General features: G+C 42.3%; 1 protein-coding gene across 1 annotated transcript in view; it reads left to right on the top strand.

Annotated features, from left to right (window-relative positions):
• Positions 1 to 17,536, top strand: part of eml5 (EMAP like 5) — a 52,567-nt gene that overhangs the window by 14,981 nt on the left and 20,050 nt on the right. Inside the window, exons 5-16 of the mRNA XM_080479429.1 lie at positions 7,231 to 7,416; positions 7,980 to 8,115; positions 9,540 to 9,741; positions 11,388 to 11,525; positions 11,606 to 11,862; positions 11,954 to 12,166; positions 12,255 to 12,422; positions 14,307 to 14,413; positions 15,300 to 15,418; positions 15,541 to 15,727; positions 15,859 to 15,964; positions 16,718 to 16,811. Of these exons, the coding sequence (XP_080335555.1) occupies positions 7,231 to 7,416; positions 7,980 to 8,115; positions 9,540 to 9,741; positions 11,388 to 11,525; positions 11,606 to 11,862; positions 11,954 to 12,166; positions 12,255 to 12,422; positions 14,307 to 14,413; positions 15,300 to 15,418; positions 15,541 to 15,727; positions 15,859 to 15,964; positions 16,718 to 16,811 (1,913 nt within the window). The remainder of the gene's footprint in view (positions 1 to 7,230; positions 7,417 to 7,979; positions 8,116 to 9,539; positions 9,742 to 11,387; positions 11,526 to 11,605; positions 11,863 to 11,953; positions 12,167 to 12,254; positions 12,423 to 14,306; positions 14,414 to 15,299; positions 15,419 to 15,540; positions 15,728 to 15,858; positions 15,965 to 16,717; positions 16,812 to 17,536) is intronic.

Below are 17,536 nucleotides of genomic sequence, written 5' to 3'. Positions count from 1 at the left end.
CATAGTAACCTTAAAAATTTTACTTTAGAGTTTTTCTTTGTTATGGCGCAGAGTATACATGATAACGATGTCTATATTTTCACAAAACCATATAATTGCCACTGCAAATGACTATAACCTCCACATAAAGTAAAATTTAATGAAACCTTCTGGTGCAAAAATACAGTTAGATATACCCAAAAAACTTCTCTTATAGCTGTTGCATCAGGCATTTATTTATTTTTTTATTTTAACTCCCCCTGGCAGCACGGCTTTGAGGCTAGTGTGAAAGCAACGAGGTAGCTTTCTTTCATAGCAGCATCACTGATATCTCAGCTCGGGTCTCAGTGTTTGGTTTGTGTCGCTACTCTTCAGAAATTTGTTTGAAAAAAAAGGAATGTTTCTTTGAAATTTAGACAATTTGCTTGAAGGTTTGTCCAAGTTGGAGTCTCTTGCGGGCTGGTTTTGGCCTGCGGTTGACGCCCTTGCTTTAACTTGTCAGTCGGCGTGTATGTGTGTGTCTCTCAACAAACAGAGAAGGATAAGACTTATTACTTGTAGTTATTTGAATAAATGATGATTTAAAAAAAAAAAAGGAATAACTTGGGGTTGAACCATTTCTTTTAATCCAAACAAATGTAACGTTAACATAATTTTTCTTTAAAAAGCAATAGGAAACAATCATTTTCAAGCGAAAACGCAAATGTTTTGTTGCATTTTGAGTGTCTGTTTAAACCGTAAACAACGGTGTGCGGAGCCACTGAAAACACAACTTTTTGAAAATGGCTCTCAAGGTGGAAAACGCCCCTTTTCTCGAAACGCTGCCACTGTGGATGTCCACCACGGCCGTAGGACATAGTTCTTCTGCACATGCTCAGTAGATGGACAGTACGAAACATGGCAGCCTCCAGAGTGTCATGACTCCCAGTCCACGTTCTCCAGGAACTTGGTAGTTTTATAATTGACAGTGACTACAACAACAATCCAACTTGGTCGGCTGTCCACGAGAATGTCCGTGTACTCCAATTGTTAATGTTTATAGCGTGTTCTTCGTTGTGCATGCAACACAAAAACAATGCATTTTCACGTTGTCAGATAAATGAAGCCTAACAGGTATGACAGTTGTAGGCTAATATATAAGTATGTCCACACCTTCCATAAGGCTCAGTAAGGTTTTCTATTCTCTGCAGATCCGAACAGCCAAAAATCTGTCAATGTGAAAATCCAGAGGAATTTGCAACTTGAGAGATAACGGCGTGATGTTAGTGGTTCACACAGCGTTAGTCAGATTTTAATACATATTTATATGACTTGTCTGTTGGTGAAAAAGCTTTAATCACAGTGAGATGATGTTTTGTAGTTATTTTAATCTTCTTTTTTAGACTTTTTTTATTGTTCTAGGTATATAATTGCCCGATTTATTCTAATTGTGTCTATGTCTGAGCTTGTCTGCTCCTCTTTATGGATTTTAAATTGTTGATTAGGTGTAAATGAATTGAATTGAATTGAATTGAATTTAACCAGATGATGGTTTATGTGTCAACAAGAAGGGGGGAAGGGATATCTCTCACTTCCCCTCAATAAATATTGAAAATAAAGAGTATTTCACGAGCAGTATTTTACGGTCGGCCCTGCAGAGTGAATTTCTTGTGCTTCATTTTCATGATACTAGAAAACAGATAACGATTTGAAGAAAGTTTGAAGAAACTGCTGGCTCCCATCACGGCCATATCGAAGCCTTAAAATAGATCTATGCAAATTTATTTTATTCCAGAGTCCATGGTTATTAGACACTTAACATAAGTAGGACAGGCAATGACTCAGTTTCTGCTCTCAAATTTGTAGTAATCTGCACCGCGGAGAGGAAAATGGTCTTCTTTGCGGGGTGGTTGGTGGTGGGGGGGGGGGGGGGGGGGGGGGGGGGGGGGGGGGGGGGGGGGGGTGGCTGTTGTGACTCTGTTTCTCAGCTCCCTCTTTCAGCTCTCTTCATTCAGCTTTTTAAAACCCCGCTCCTGCACCAACTGCAGCTGTGCTGGCTTCCCTTCCCAGGCCTATCTCTATCAGTCCTTTTCACAGAAGAGTAGTGCTCATAAATCTTCAATGAGTTAATGCAGGGTGTCTTCACCGAGCCTTCCCCTGGGAAATGTAGTAGTGTTCAGAGCCACAGAGGAGACCCCTTTTTTCCAAAACACTGTAAGAGGAATGAATTGTTCTCTGAAATTTGCCTCCAGGCCCAGTGAGACTAAACATTGCAGCATGCTCAAATCGGTTGGATGCAGTCGGAGGCGGGCGAGCCGACTGGACGAATTTCTCTGTAGCGTAACGGATCGCTGACAACTCCCTCATCTCAATCCAGCTTGACCGGCCTCCTCTTCAGTAGTAATTCCCTCCTGAACTCTTCCTCCAACCGCCATGACACAGAAACCCGCTGCACCCCCGCCCCCGACTCAATCCGTCCCCACCTCCTCCTTCTCCGTACCCGCTACTGGTTTTCTGATGCCAAGGCAATCCAGCAATTGTCCCACATAATTCCCCAGCCTTCACCCTGCAGACCATGTGACATCTGCTCCCCCGGCCTGTGCTCGCTCAGCGATTATAGCACTCAGAGCATGCAGGAGATTTAGCCCCAGTAATCCACTCACTAGCAGGCTGAGGAAAACACAACCCCCGCAACGAGAGCGCTCCCCTCCTCACGACATGTGTGTGTTTTCATTCGTTCCACTCAGACATTAGTTTGCTCTTCTTCAGCGACTACACACACACACACACACACACACACACACACACACACACACACACACACACACACACACACACACACACACACACACACACACACACACACACACACACACACACACACACATGTTGCATCTCTCCTTCATCTGTCTAATGATAGGAGGCTGATTGAAGAACTGTGCTGCAGCTCAATGCTTGGAAATAATACGGACGTCCAGAACTTTTAATGAAAATAAACAGTGTAAAGCCTTAGCTTACGAGTTTTGTTTTACAGCTATTCAATGATATTTAGCAATACCTATGAGGTGTGTGTTTCCCTATTAACCCTTTAAGGTATCAATGAAAAAATTCAACATTAGAGATTTTTCAAGACGGTTGTTGGTTTTGTTAAAGAATATATTCGTGACTTTTTGGATTCAGTATTGTAAAACATGACAAATATTATTAATATCAAATTTTTAAAAATCTGTCGTAAAGTGTAAAACTGAACAAATTTGACATACAGTTAAAAAGAAAAACCTCAAAATTTCTCACTTGATGTCTTCAAAAAGCTTTCCCAATGCTCTTGTGCCATCCTGAAAATACATTTAATAATAATAAGTGACATGTTCTGTAATTGCTATCGACTTCTTTCAACCAAACTTTAAATATCTTGAAGTGAACTTTCATGGTCACTTGCCAGTGTTAAAAAAAGGAAGGAATTATATACTTTTTCAATTAGCTTTATGAGGTGTGTTTACTTTCCTGCTATTGTACTTGTACTGTGTACAATAACAATAAACATGCAAGATTCAAATATATTCTATTCTATTAGACAAAAGTCTGACCAAGTAATAAATATATAAATATTCATTAACCATTATCCATTGACCCTTTTATCTACCAAATCTTCACCGGGGTCCTCAATTCAAGGTTGCCAGCTACCACAGAAGAAATATGTAAAAATACAGAGTTTATACATCTTTTATACACAGATACTCCAAGTTTGGCCCATTGGGGCTGGAGTATATTCTGTATTTGGGTTAAGACAATGGACATGTCGCCAGTCTATCAAAGTTCTAACACACACATTTAAACCTAGAAATAATTTAGAGAACCTCTTTTTCTCTCACAGGCATGTTTTTAAACGACTGGGTGGACGTTGGAGCAGGGAGAGTATGCAAACTTCACAAAGTAAATAGTGACCATTTGCTATTACTTTGACATGTTGATGTCCTCACACTTTGTTTTCAGGTCAGTGAGAGTCAACTTGCCTGAGTTTCGTATTTAATTATAATTATCTATATGGTGACACAGATACAAAGCTGTGTGTGATGTCCGGTCATTCATGCTGCCTGCCAGGTGCCCCTGAACTTGTGATTCTGAGCCTGTTTATGTGCTGTAGAACCCACCCCCCCACCCCCCACCCCCCCATGCACCCCCTACCCACCCTCTATCCTGAGGGTAAAGTTAGGATACTGTAAGCTGCCCCAGGTTTACCCTCAGGGTACTGACCTACTACTATTACTTCAACATGGCTGCTCAAAGATGTTCACAGAAGAAATGTTTTACTGAGGATGTTTTTTTTATCCTCTTCAATGGCTATTACACACAGCTCTGCTACAGTGTATGAAGTTATCCCGTCGTCGTGAAGGAAATGTGGTATATTATTTTCATTCACGTTCGTAATTCAGATTGTACCATTCTACTGATAGTCAGGTAACGCCATGGCTGCGTTCAGAGGAGTGTCCAGTGTAACTTAAATGCATAGAAGCACTGTAACATATCTACATGTATGATTCATACATGTCACTCTGAGAGCAGCCATGTTGAAGTAGCAGGTCAGTGTCCTGAGGGTAAACTCAGGGCAGTTTTCAGGGTGTCAGGTGGGCGGGTCTTTTGTCACTTCAGCTCCCAGACACCAAAAAAGATGACTTCCAGTTAGCTGATGTCTCGGTTACGCTTTTTAGAGCTGATGTGTCATCATAACTGTTAATGCCGGTGCACCAAATTGGGAAAATCTATTGTATCTTGCATGGTTCGTTACAAAATAAATTTTTATTACAAGTTACTATGGATGTATGGAAGACGACAAAGTGCTTCACTTGCATTATGTTTTCTTATTGATTTTACAAGAAAGGAACATTATACTGATTCAGTTTGCCTCCAAATTCAAACTGCCATTACTGAATTCTTTGGAAAAACAATTATTGCAGCATTCCATTTCGTCACAATATTGCCAGTCAGAAAACAGTATAGGTGCTTCCAGTAGCAGGTGTTTATGGGATATATTTTTCTCAGCAGAAATAAAATCTTGCACCAAATTTCAATCACGATAGCAGCTAAACTGCTTATAAACAGGTAACACTCTAACAGAGTTGTAATTCAATTCAATTTTATTCCATTTCAATAGCACTGAATACAACACAGCCATTTCAAGGTCTTTGACAGAGAAAAACCAATTTCACATGAGCAAACAGAGGAGACAGGGGAAAGAAAACTTCCTTTAACAGGAAGAAACCTGCAGAACTAGACTCAGAGGTGGAAACTTTATGCAAAACAAATATGCCCCTAATCCTAAATTGATAGATATTCTGTCAAATACCTCATAAATGTGCCAACGATGTAGGTATGTAGCTGGATGGAGCTGTTTGTGCCCCAGAAGGAGGCCTTGTTCGAGTGTTTGTGCATTACAAAGCCCATTTTTATCTCAGAGGTGAGCCTCAGTCTGACACGCTGTACATGGATGACAGCAGCTTTGAGGGAATCTGCTTCCAGAAAAGCCAGTGGCTCCTCGTCTCGTTTTCAGCTCTGCAGGCTGCCAAACGTTTGACCTCTGCTCGTGCAGCAGTTAGCGCTCTGACACCGTTCGGGCTCTGTGCAGTCTGACGAGGAGGAATGTCGTGAGTGAGACGAGGGCTGTGTGGTGTGCTGCAGTGCAGTAGCTGATGCATCGCGGGCCCGTTCTGAGTTAATTAAAGCTAAAAGCTTTTGACGGTGGAGGTAACCGAGCTAATGACAAAGCACTAATCCAGCGTTAAGAGGAGAAGCCTCCGCCGCGCTGAGGGATGTCTGGAAGACAGTGAAGAAATGCAAAGGTTATTCAGAGAGGGAGGCATTGATAAGCAGCTCGTCTCAGAGCAGCGTCGTCTCCACCTTTCTCTCCGGCTCCTGGCTTCACCGTAAACCCCTCCAGCATCTCGTCTCCTCTCAGTATTTCAGCAGCGTGGGGATTAGCCAGCGCCCATGTCTCGCTGCCTTATCAGTTGCGGGCAGGGAGGGCTGTGCAGTCACGCCTCATCCATCCCCGCCGCCACTGCAACAGGCTGGGCCACAAAAAGCCCCCCTCCCACCGCTGTTTTCACCAACCCTCGCTCTTGACAGACTTCACCCTTCATATCCACCTTCCCAGATTACACACACACACACACACACACACACACACACACACACACACACACACACACACACACACACACACACACACACACACACACACACACACACACACACACACACACACACACACACACACACACACACACACACACACCTGTGATGTTCCCTGCTTAACCTTCAAGCCCGACCCCCGTATGTAAGCTGGAGCTCATGCAAATGCTCGTTCAAATCTCAGTCAAGACATCTAGTTTGGAGGAATCCTGTCCTGTGGAGGTGTGTACAGGACTCAGATGTTGGGTGGCAGGGCTGTATCTGAGCCTGTGATGCCTGACTCTGATAATCGATCCTTTCTGTTAGCAGCCGCTCTATCAGTCAGGGCGGTAGGTGTTAGTGATGGTGTGACAGGCTGATGCTGTCAAGAAGCTCATTTGTTTGTGCTGTTGGTGTCTATGAAGCTAATGCACAAATATACTTGGGTTATTGAACATAATGCTCCTCCAGTATCATAGCTGAGGTATATGCTTTGTGACCTGTATTGAACCAAATATCAAACAATGTAAAGGTAAATCCTCCAGAAATGGCCTGCCATCTTCTCGCTTCTTGCCAGTGAGGAATGTGTCTCGGCTTCGCGTGCCGACGGCGGCGTCCCAGCATTCGAGACGCCATGCGTGAGCTTTGTCCCCGTGATCTCATCTCCATGCAGACAGACCGTCTCTTTTTCGCTCTCTCCTCCTCCGTTTGATGGATTTTGCCCTCAGACAAGGCCGTGCTCGTGCATCCCAATGACCTTGTTCATAAATAATGAGCCTGTGTGTATGCGTGCGTGCGCATGTGTGTCTGTGCATTTTGATCAGGTGGTTACAGCACTGACCCCCAGCAAGAGTTCCCAGTATCACGTGAAAAAAAAATGGGGGGGGGTTGAATTTCACTTTGCTTCTTTTTTTGTTCCCGAAGGTCTCTGTGTGTGCTGTTTCTAACTCAGTCTGTATGTGTGTCACACCATAAATGACTTGATTATGTTTCACTCTCTTTATCCTTACTGCTGCCTAATTGTCTATTTGCTCTTTCAGGACAGGATTACACGGGGGATTATTAGCCACCATACTCTTTGACTCTTCCTGTTTGTGTTTGCAGTTTTGGAGCTTATGCGGTAATGCTCTCACGCCCAAACGTGGGGTTTTCGGCAAAACCGGGGATCTCCAAACCATCCTCTGCCTCGCCTGCGCCAAGGACGAAGTCACGTATTCAGGTGCCTTGAACGGCGACATCTACGTGTGGAAGGGGATCAACCTGATGAGGACGGTGCAAGGAGCTCATGGGGTGAGTTTAAAAGATTAGGATGGTCTGTGCTCCTTGGCTAAGAACCCACCTGCCACACTGTATGCAGAAGAATTACACTGGAAGCATGTAGTGAAAATCACAGAGTTCTTCAAAGCGACGCATGCTGGCTTCATTTGATTCTGCTCAGTAGAGAAAGGATCAAGCCTTTGCTCCACAGGATTAAATGATATCTATGGGATCAACAGCTGGGTGAGGGGACAGGCGAATGGGGGAGGGGATAATAACTACAGTACTTGTTCATTCCTGCTTTTGTACTGCCAGGGTTTCACTCGAGCTTTAACAAGCAACCCTCGCTGTGCATACTGTACCTCTTAGACTAATGAAGCCATCACTAGCACTTCCCTGTAATAATACAAACAAATATGACACCCTCCGTTCTGCATCCTTATCTTGAGGATGCAGCAGCAGGTCCGTGATTGTGAAAGCCTTGTTAAACAAATGCCTGGCTGAGCAGCAGCACTGTGCGGCATGTAGCCGCGCTCTGTCCTGTCGTTGCTCATTTACTGTGCAGATCCTCACTGACAGCCTGTCGTTTCCTCCAGTCAGGGATTTTCAGCATGAATGCCTGTGAAGAGGGCTTCGCTACCGGGGGCCGGGACGGCTGCGTCCGGCTGTGGGATCTCAACTTCAAACCAATTACTGTCATTGATCTCAGGGAAACAGACCAAGGATATAAAGGTGATGCCAAACTCTCTGCAGGCCGACTTGTGGTTTCTTGAGTCTCAGTGAGCACTGTACAGATGTACAAAACAACTTTTCTGTTCATCTTACTAACATTTTCTTCTTCTTTTCTATTCTTTCCATCTTCTTAACTTGTAATCTCCGACCTAACAGTAGCTAGAGGTGAAAATAGCCGAGGTGGGTAAAGTCACGGAGGGCGGAGTTATCAGCCATGTCAGTCTGTTTGTAGCAGTCCCCACATTGTTCTGCTGTTCCTCTTGTTGTTAGTGAGCTCGTGCCGTATACAAACATTTTCTTTACCTACAGTCCCGTGCAAAGGTTCTCAGTGTTTAATGCAATCTGTGTGCACAAACACAAAAAACTACTAATTGATATGAAGCCACTCTAACATTGCGTTCATGCACTCATGTTCAAGATATTTATCATCAATTAAAAGGATGCAGGAGGGAGATACCTGGATGATAAAAATATTATTACAAGAATAATAAAAGAAATTAATGTATTCATACTTCATGGAAATTGATGAAACTTTGAAATTAAATTTACTGCAAAATACTTGCAGACTGTATATTTTTTTTAAAAATCTGATCATTCAAATTACAAGAGTATAGCAATACTGTAATGAATCAAACAGACTATCCTCATGAAAACATTAAACCAAAGAATAAATCTGCTGAGACTGAACTAAGATAGGAACATACTGACGATATGTACTCAAGCTTAAAGTACTCAAAAAGTACTGTTGTAAAATATTGAAAAATATAAATTATGTTAAAAAGGTACAAGTATTCCTTTCATGAACTAATGAAAGTATTAGTTTCTTTCCAATTCCATTCAATTTCCTTGTCAATACCTGCCATTTGATTAATTCTAAATAAGTGTCTCACATTCCCCAAGTAAAACCAAAGAATAAAGTACATAAAAATAAAGTATGTGGATGTAAAGCTGATATTTTTCTGTTAAACTATGCTTAAGTTTGAGCTCAATGACACACGTTAAAAATATGTTCATAAAAGTGTAAGTGGCCAACTTTGTTATAGTAATATGAATATTTGTAATTCATCTTGTGTACCGCTGCAAATCCACGGGGTGGCTCGGACTTTTGCATGGCACTGTATGTATACAGCACATGCATCCTGCATCACATCTTGTATTACCAAAAGTCAGTTCCAGATCAGCTTGAAAACATGTGCCGTCTTTGTATTTCTTGTTAAAATCTCCGTCCCCACCCTGCAGATGGCTATTATCACCTCCTGTCTTCAGTATCCCTGTCGTGTCTTTATAAACGATTGTTAAAGTGAGAAACATCTGTCTGCTTTCAGGCTTGCCTGTTATTTTTGTTGTCTTGTGTTATTTTTTTAATCGCGTACCTCACCTTTTGTGTGTGTGTGTGTGTGTGTGTGTGTTTGTGTGTTTGACAGGGTTGTCTGTGCGCAGCGTGTGCTGGAGAGGAGATCACATCTTAGTGGGCACACAGGACAGCGAGATCTTCGAGGTGGTGGTCCACGACCGCAACAAGCCTTTCCTCATAATGCAGGGTCACTGTGAGGGCGAGCTCTGGGCGCTGGCCGTTCACCCCACCAAGCCGCTGGCCATGACAGGAAGTGACGACCGCTCAGTGAGGTGACGCCCGCTCTAAACTGTATCAGGGTTTTTCTTTGTTCTTCTTCTTTTTTTTTACATTCAAAGGTCTGCATATTCTGCAAAATTCCCTTTCTACTGGTTTTCCAACAGTAATATGTGCCCCCATAGCCTGTGCATAAGGCCCCAGAAGTGAAGAAAGTCTGTCATCTCCTTCACTTGCTTTCTCCACTTTTTTGCAAATGTGTGCTCGTATAGGCAAATCAGACATTTTCCCTTCATGATGTCATGCGGGGAAATAACCACTCCCTCTGGTAGTGATTACTCGATATTATGGGACTTTTAAAACTTTCTTTAAAAAATAAATAATTCATATAAAACATAGATACAAACCAAAGAACCAAAGTCACGAGAAAAACTTTCATATTAAAGACAGTTTTATTCATGATTCCATACTGTCCTTTTCAGTCCTGTGTACACTCCATTTCATCCATTTTATTTTGCAGTTGTGCTTCTTGCAGTCTGAGTGTGGGTTTTAATTTTTCCATTAAGAAGATTTCTTCCATGATCTTTAGCTACTGATCTTTTATCGATCGTGCTTCTTTTCCCCAATTTCTCCTGATTGCTTTCTCGCTGGCGACCACCAGTATTTTAAATAGATTTTTGTCATTTCATGGAACTTTGGCGATTTCACATTGATATAGAACCAAAAAGCTCTAAGGGAGCAAATATCCAAATATTTGTCATGATTCTTTGTTTACACTTTTTTTTATCCTAATTTATTCTCCAAAATGTGAGGTTGTTTTTTTTTTATTAAATTAAAACCATGTTCCATGGATATCCTACTCACTCATGGCCATTGTGTCGAGTGGCAGGCAGGGAAGCAACATAATCCCTCCACTTCTGTTGGTCCTTCACCATGACTGAAACGTTGCTCTGGGTCTTTCCCATCTGTTGCATTTCTTTCTCTACCGTCTGCCGCCATGTGATCTCCAGACGACCCCTCCTTCGCTTCCTTCTGGTGTCCAGCGTAAGACAGTTTTTAACGAGGGAGGTTTCTTGAAGGGTGACAAGCCCAGTCCACCTCCAGCGCCTCATTAAGATGGTCGCCACTGATTCTTTGTTTGAAATGGTTTGGGACCAAAAGATGCGCAGAATTCAATGAAGGCTCTTAGTGTGAAATGTGGGTAGCTCCCCGATTAAATCGGCATCTTGATGTTGTGGGGAGGCTTGTGTGCCCCAAGGAGCCTGAGAGCTCTGCTTGCTAGACCTCTTGAGGTCCTGGTAGGGTCAGCCTTGCCAGACAGGTCAAAGATTAGGGACTAAACAAAGACCAATCTACCCGTCCTCCGACAACGGTTATTTAATAATCTAAATCTTACAGAAACAGCATCTACCCATATTTCCATGCATAAATTTATGTATTGCTTTTTATTTTGCTGTGTATGTTGCACCTCCACTATAGACCGGTGGTCATATTCTTATGGCAGATTTGTGTTTCCTTATACTACATTATACAAAAATGATGATACATTTTACATGATCAATATGATCATAAAACAAACTCATTAAACAGACCACAAACATAATTGCTCCCTGTTATTTGACATGTAGACTTGTTTGTTCGTTGTTCTTCCAATAAATATATCTCTATCACTGCTTCACTTCTCTCTTTTCCGTGTCAAAAGGATATGGAGCCTTATAGATCACGCCCTGATAGCTCGCTGTAACATGGAGGAGCCCATTCGCTGTGCGGCTGTGAGCACTGACGGTATTCACCTGGCGCTGGGAATGAAGGATGGATCCTTCACCGTTCTAAGAGTCAGGTGGGCACACAATTCAAAAAAGGGGAATGAGGCTGCAGTGAAGGGCTCGATCATTCTGTGCTTTCTCTGCTTCCCTCCAGAGACATGACTGAGGTGGTCCACATCAAGGACAGGAAAGAGGCCATCCACGAGCTGAAGTACTCCCCTGACGGGGGGCACTTAGCCGTCGGCTCAAACGATAACTCTGTGGACGTCTACGGTGTCGTGCAACGGTACAAGAAAGTAGGCGAGTGCATCGGCTCCAACAGCTTCATCACACACATGGACTGGTCCACGGACAGCAAGTACCTGCAGACCAACGACGGCAGCGGCAGGAGGCTCTTCTACCGGATGCCAAGTAAGCAAAGAGGCATCTGCTCTGTGTCTAAAGATGAATGATATTTCCAGGATCAAATGTGTGAGATGAAACGTTTGTGTCCTTTGTTGAGGTGGGAAGGAGGTGACCAACAGGGAGGAGCTGAAGCTGGTGCAGTGGGCTTCATGGACGTGCGTCTTGGGCCCTGAGGTTAACGGAATATGGCCCAAATACTCAGATATCAATGACATCAACTCCGTGGATGCCAATTTCAACAATCAAGTCTTAGTAACAGCCGACGACTATGGATTAGTCAAACTTTTACGATATCCGTGTGTAAAAAAAGGTATTGTTGACCTTAACGAATAATGTGAATGACTGACATTCAAGAACATCAAGATAAGTGTCCTTGATTTAATTCCTCTTGATTTCAGGTGCAAAATTTAAAAAGTATTTAGGTCACTCAGCGCACATAACCAACGCCAGATGGTCACATGACTACCAGTGGGTCATAACCATCGGTGGTGCAGATCACTCGGTGTTCCAGTGGAAGTTTGTTCCTGAAAGAAAGTCCAAAGAAGCTCTGCACATAGCACCACAAGGTGAGACCAATCGCTTTCAGTACTTACACCGCTCAGCCACAACATTAGGACTACCTGGCTGTTACGACACAGCACAAAGTAGACATGATATATGTGATAATAGAGCATTGCGAACACGGTGATCTCTGTTAAATACAGACACTTAGGCAGATGATGCTAATGTCTTCTTTCTCTTTTGCCGAATTTACACCAGTTATGATTGGGCTGTTTTCTTGATTTCACATCTACTTAGTGGATGGCATCTTGGGCAGTAGGGCGCCTTCTGATCGGTTAAATGTCAACATGCAGAGCATGAATGCAAAGTGTAGTAAAACATAATTCATTGCTGTTACGGATATTGTGTTTTGATATCATTTTGCATTATATTGTGCAGCCCTACTGTTTAACATTGTGTAGATTCCACAACAGTCCTGACCAATGGACGAGAGGATTCTGAAGGTGTGCTGTGATATCTGGCACCAGGTTTTTTAACACCCGTAAGAAAAAGTTTAGATTTAAAGATTATTATTATACTGGTCCAACCCACTCAAGATGAAAGTGTGTCTTTTGTGGCACCTAAACTAAAATGCGTTTGACACTCCTTCCTTAAAAGATCCCGTCTTTTTCTTCTAACTTCAAATTTGAGGACAAAATGTGGATTTGTTCGTTCATTTCTCCCACACAGGTTCCACAAAACAGGACTAATGAATGTTATTCATCTCATCTGTCAGTGTTCATAATGTATTGTCTGATCCGTGTTTTTTCACATGACTTACTGTAACGTAAGGATTCCGAAAATGCAGGTTGTACGACTGATTCATCCATTTAGAAATATTGCAGTGCTGCATCTTAGTGGAGATGTTGACTTACATTACTGATATTACTTTTTTCACAAAATCTGTGGCTCCTGCCAACAAGACATCTAATTAAGCTAAGTGAAGGTTTTTTGTTGTTTTCTTTTAATTAAAAAAAAATAAAAAGTCTACTTAATATTCTACGTGAAGAAATTATTGTTCAAAAATCTTAAATATCTTTTCAGGGATTACCGGCTACATTTGTACATTTGTTTCAATAAGAAAGTATTTAAAAGTAAAAACTATGGAAGCTATGCAGTTTATACAGCTCCTCCATTCATAACAAACTCACCCCACAGGACTTTCACATGAGCGAGTATGAATGACTGAAACAAGGATTACATGGCTGCCTTCTATATTCCTGTATCACCGTATGAGGAGAACTTCTGTTACTCTGCTCAAGTCAGCACATGAAAAGAAATCACGTTTCTTTGTTACCGATGAAAGCTTTCAAGGATGTCGCTTCCTGTTACATAACGCTGCTCCTACTGGCCTCGTGAACTCGATGTGATGAACCCGCAGAGAGCAATCAACTCCATTTCCTTTATTTCCATCCTTCTATAACGTCTGTGATGTTGCATGGAGGAACGGCCTTTGCATTAATTAAGACAAATCCAATAAAAGTAAATGAAGCTCGGAAAGTATAATTGCGTTGTCATTTCCAAGTCATATTTCTTCTCCTCTGACACGGTGCACTTGTGCCTTCTGAAATTAAACTACATACGAACTGCCTTTCTTTTTAATTTTCCTAATGCATCTTCTGAGTTGCCGCCTTTAGCTGCCAGTTCTGGTTATTGCCCCGTCTTGGCGAGGCTTTCGCAGTGCCGCGTCAGCATTTTCATACATTTGTCACAAGCGTTGTCACAGTGAGACACGGCAGCACAATAAATAGAAGAGGTGGTAGTATTATTACATGATCCACCCTCACTCCCACTATAAAAGTTAGGAGTTTTTTTGAATTTACCGTGTGTGTGGTGGGATGTTTGTCTGATTTAGAAGCAGGGGAGGCTCCTGCCTGCGAGCTGTGATGTAACCTTGATTCTGCCTGCAGAGACCTTGGCAGACTCCAACAGCGAGGAGTCAGACTCTGATCAGTCGGATGTGCCTGAGATGGACTCGGAAATCGAGCAGGAGACGCAGCTCACGTACCGACGACAGGTCGGTGATGAAATACAAAACAAGTCACCAGCCACCACAACCTGAATGTGGAAGAACATAATCTGAAATTGAATTCATGAGATTGGATATGTGTTTCCTTAGTCTGATGCTCAATTTCACCTGATGTAAAATTTGATCTCACACTAAAATTGACATAATTCACATAATTTCATATGAAAGTGCATTTAATCCTGAAAGACGTTTAGTTTCCAAGTTGAACTCTTAATTGGGCCTTTAAATTAAATTAAGTATTTAACCACAGAGAAAGGAAGGATAAGGACTTTAAGGAAAAAAAAAACAACCAAAAAAAACCCCTTTACTTTAAGGACTCAGTCAATAAAAGCCATTAAAGCAATTTCTGTGTGATAAAATCTCTCTCACAGTGTTAAACTAACCAAAATGAAACACATTCAACCACTTCTATTATATAAACAAACTACATTGTTAGATTCCTTCCAGGATTTTTGTAAAGGACTTTATGGAGTACTGCTGTCAAACAATGTAATGTGTTGTTGTTGCACTAGTTTCATGTGAGTCATGCAACCAATGACTTTAATTTTGGGGCATAATTCCTAGTGAAATCAATTTGGTGTCTTGAATCACCGGGTCGTATTTGTGCCTTTATACACAGTTTATCTATACGGGACATTTCTAGTTCTCACAGCAGCAGTCATCGAGGTATATTTTGCGGATATCGACCTATCATTTGAAGAGTGCAGCACAGATGAGTTCAGTCACCAAGGGACCCACTAATGAAAGATTCAATTTAAAACTAGAAAATTCAGTTTCAAATGATCCTCTTATGGCACAAGATTAATTTCATGCGTTTCCTTTCATCCAAACAGGAATCATATAATCTGATGATTGTTCTTCTGCATGCACACAGGTTTATAAAGAAGATCTACCTCAGCTTAAAGAGCAGTGCAAAGAGAAACACCGAGCGACGGCCATGAAAAAGAGAGAACGAGCGCCGGGAAGTGGAGTGAAGCTGCATTTTATTCATGGGTAGATGTTAAAAAAAAAAGTCTAAAGAGCATCTTCACATCAACCCAAGCCTCTTTATGATCGGTGATTTCTTAATGTTTGTCTCTTTCCAAACGTCATAACATCTGTTGTTTTGTTTGCAGCTACCGAGGCTACGACTGCAGGAGCAACCTGTTCTACACGCAGACCGGAGAGATAGTCTATCATGTTGCTGCCGTGGGGATTGTTTACAATAGACAACAAAATACCCAACGTTTCTACATGGGCCATGATGACGACATCCTCTGTCTGGCTATTCATCCTCTGAAGGACTTTGTAGCAACAGGCCAGGTACATGCAAAGACTTTCAAGCTCCTAGGTTGATATTTTGTGTTTTATCTGAGCAGAATTCTCATTCACAATGAGTGGACTTAGCAAAAGATGTCCATATCAATGTTTTTGTTTTTTTTTGGTCTTTCAAGGTTGGCAGGGAGTCCTCAATCCACATATGGGACACAGAAACATTAAAGCCCATGTCTGTGTTGAAGGGTTTTCACCAGCTTGGAGTGTGCGCTCTGGACTTTTCAGGTATCATCCACTGTTTTCATATTCATCCTTCATTTAACCAACCCTGACGTCTGCAACATTTATGCCTCAAAAGACTCATCTTTCTCCCCCTACTCTCCCAAAATGTGTCTGAACCTGCAAAACATATTCAACGATTCAAATAAATTCAATTAAATATTCCATTCATGCACTTTTGAATATTCACACTTGAATTTATTTAATGGTCTGTGGTTTATTTCATTGTAAACTGCAATGTAAGATTAGGTTTGCGAAAACAAACAAAAATAAAAGGAATCTAATGTTGAAAACTATTTTTAAATGTAAAATTGTGGAACTGCAGGGAGTCATCACAGACTGGGTGAAGAGCTGCATATCCAGCTCCGTATCCACAGGCTGCAGACCCCCGACAGAAATCATCCAGATGGGTTCAACACGCCATATGTTTTGTGTGTGTAAATGATAAATTCTGTGATTTTCACATAGGAGCGAAACATAATGTTCACACATGAAAGGATCGGTGCAAATTCACACAAAGATGTCCAGTTCAAAAGAAACAGCTAAAAGCCTATTCCATCTGTCTTGTCAGCGTGGAGGTAGAGATGTTCTTAATTGGCCTCAGACAGAGGCACGGCGGTGGTCTGTATGTCAGTGTGAGTGAATCACCTGCCACAGATCAAACCCGCAGGATGCTTTCATGTTGCTAACAAGAGCCAAACCTCGCTGGAGAAGGCTGGCTCCGACTCGTGCTGAGCTGAATGGCTTCTCCCTCCACAGCGGACGGCAAGCGGCTGGCCTCGGTGGGCCTGGACGACAATCACACCATTGTGCTGTGGGACTGGAGGAAGGGGGAGAAGCTCTCTGCCATGCGGTGAGTACAGTTCCATTACACTGTTTGCACGGCTCCAGGTCGGCCTGTCAGCATGCGGCAGCTGCTGCTCCCACATCCAGGAAGACGACTGAGGAACCGCAGAGCTAATTCCGCAGATTGTTTGAGCACTCTCACTTTAAATATGGACATTTATTTATGAGGGCTAAATTGAAGCCACTTTGCCGTGCCAGGCCGACAGTGTGATTAATGGAGGAGTGGAAGGGAAGGGAATTACCTTTTACATTACGAGGCTTCTCCTCTCTGCCGTACTGAACCCTGCCTGAGTCTCAACGTTTAGAGAACAAGTGTGCCCCAGGGTCTCAGCTGCAGATTCCTAATTAAAAAGAATTGCATTAAATTTGTCTGCCAGGAGCTTCACCTGCTGAGTTTGAGCCACTGGAGGTGTCTGGGTTACTTTTGTTCAATTCAATTCAATTCCACCTTTTCATTTCATTTAGAAACCCTCAGTACATCGGAGTCGAAAGGTCAAGACGTTTTTGAAATGTCATAAAAAACCCAAATTTTATTCCTGCACATTGTCAGACAGCTCCATATTGGCATTGCCTCTTCTAGATGTTAATCACAGTGTAAATGGGACACCCATCATTGTATTGATAAAAGGAAATAAAGCTCAAAGTTGTAAGTAACAGAAAGCATAGGACTACTACACATATAATGTCCTGTCTTTCACGTTCACATTATTTTTCCATGTGATTTTTCACAGT

Source organism: Lipophrys pholis (genome assembly GCF_963383615.2).
Source record: "Lipophrys pholis genome assembly, chromosome: 14".
NCBI classification, from domain to species: Eukaryota; Metazoa; Chordata; class Actinopteri; order Blenniiformes; family Blenniidae; genus Lipophrys; species Lipophrys pholis.
This window is presented reverse-complemented; position numbering and strand designations above follow the sequence as displayed.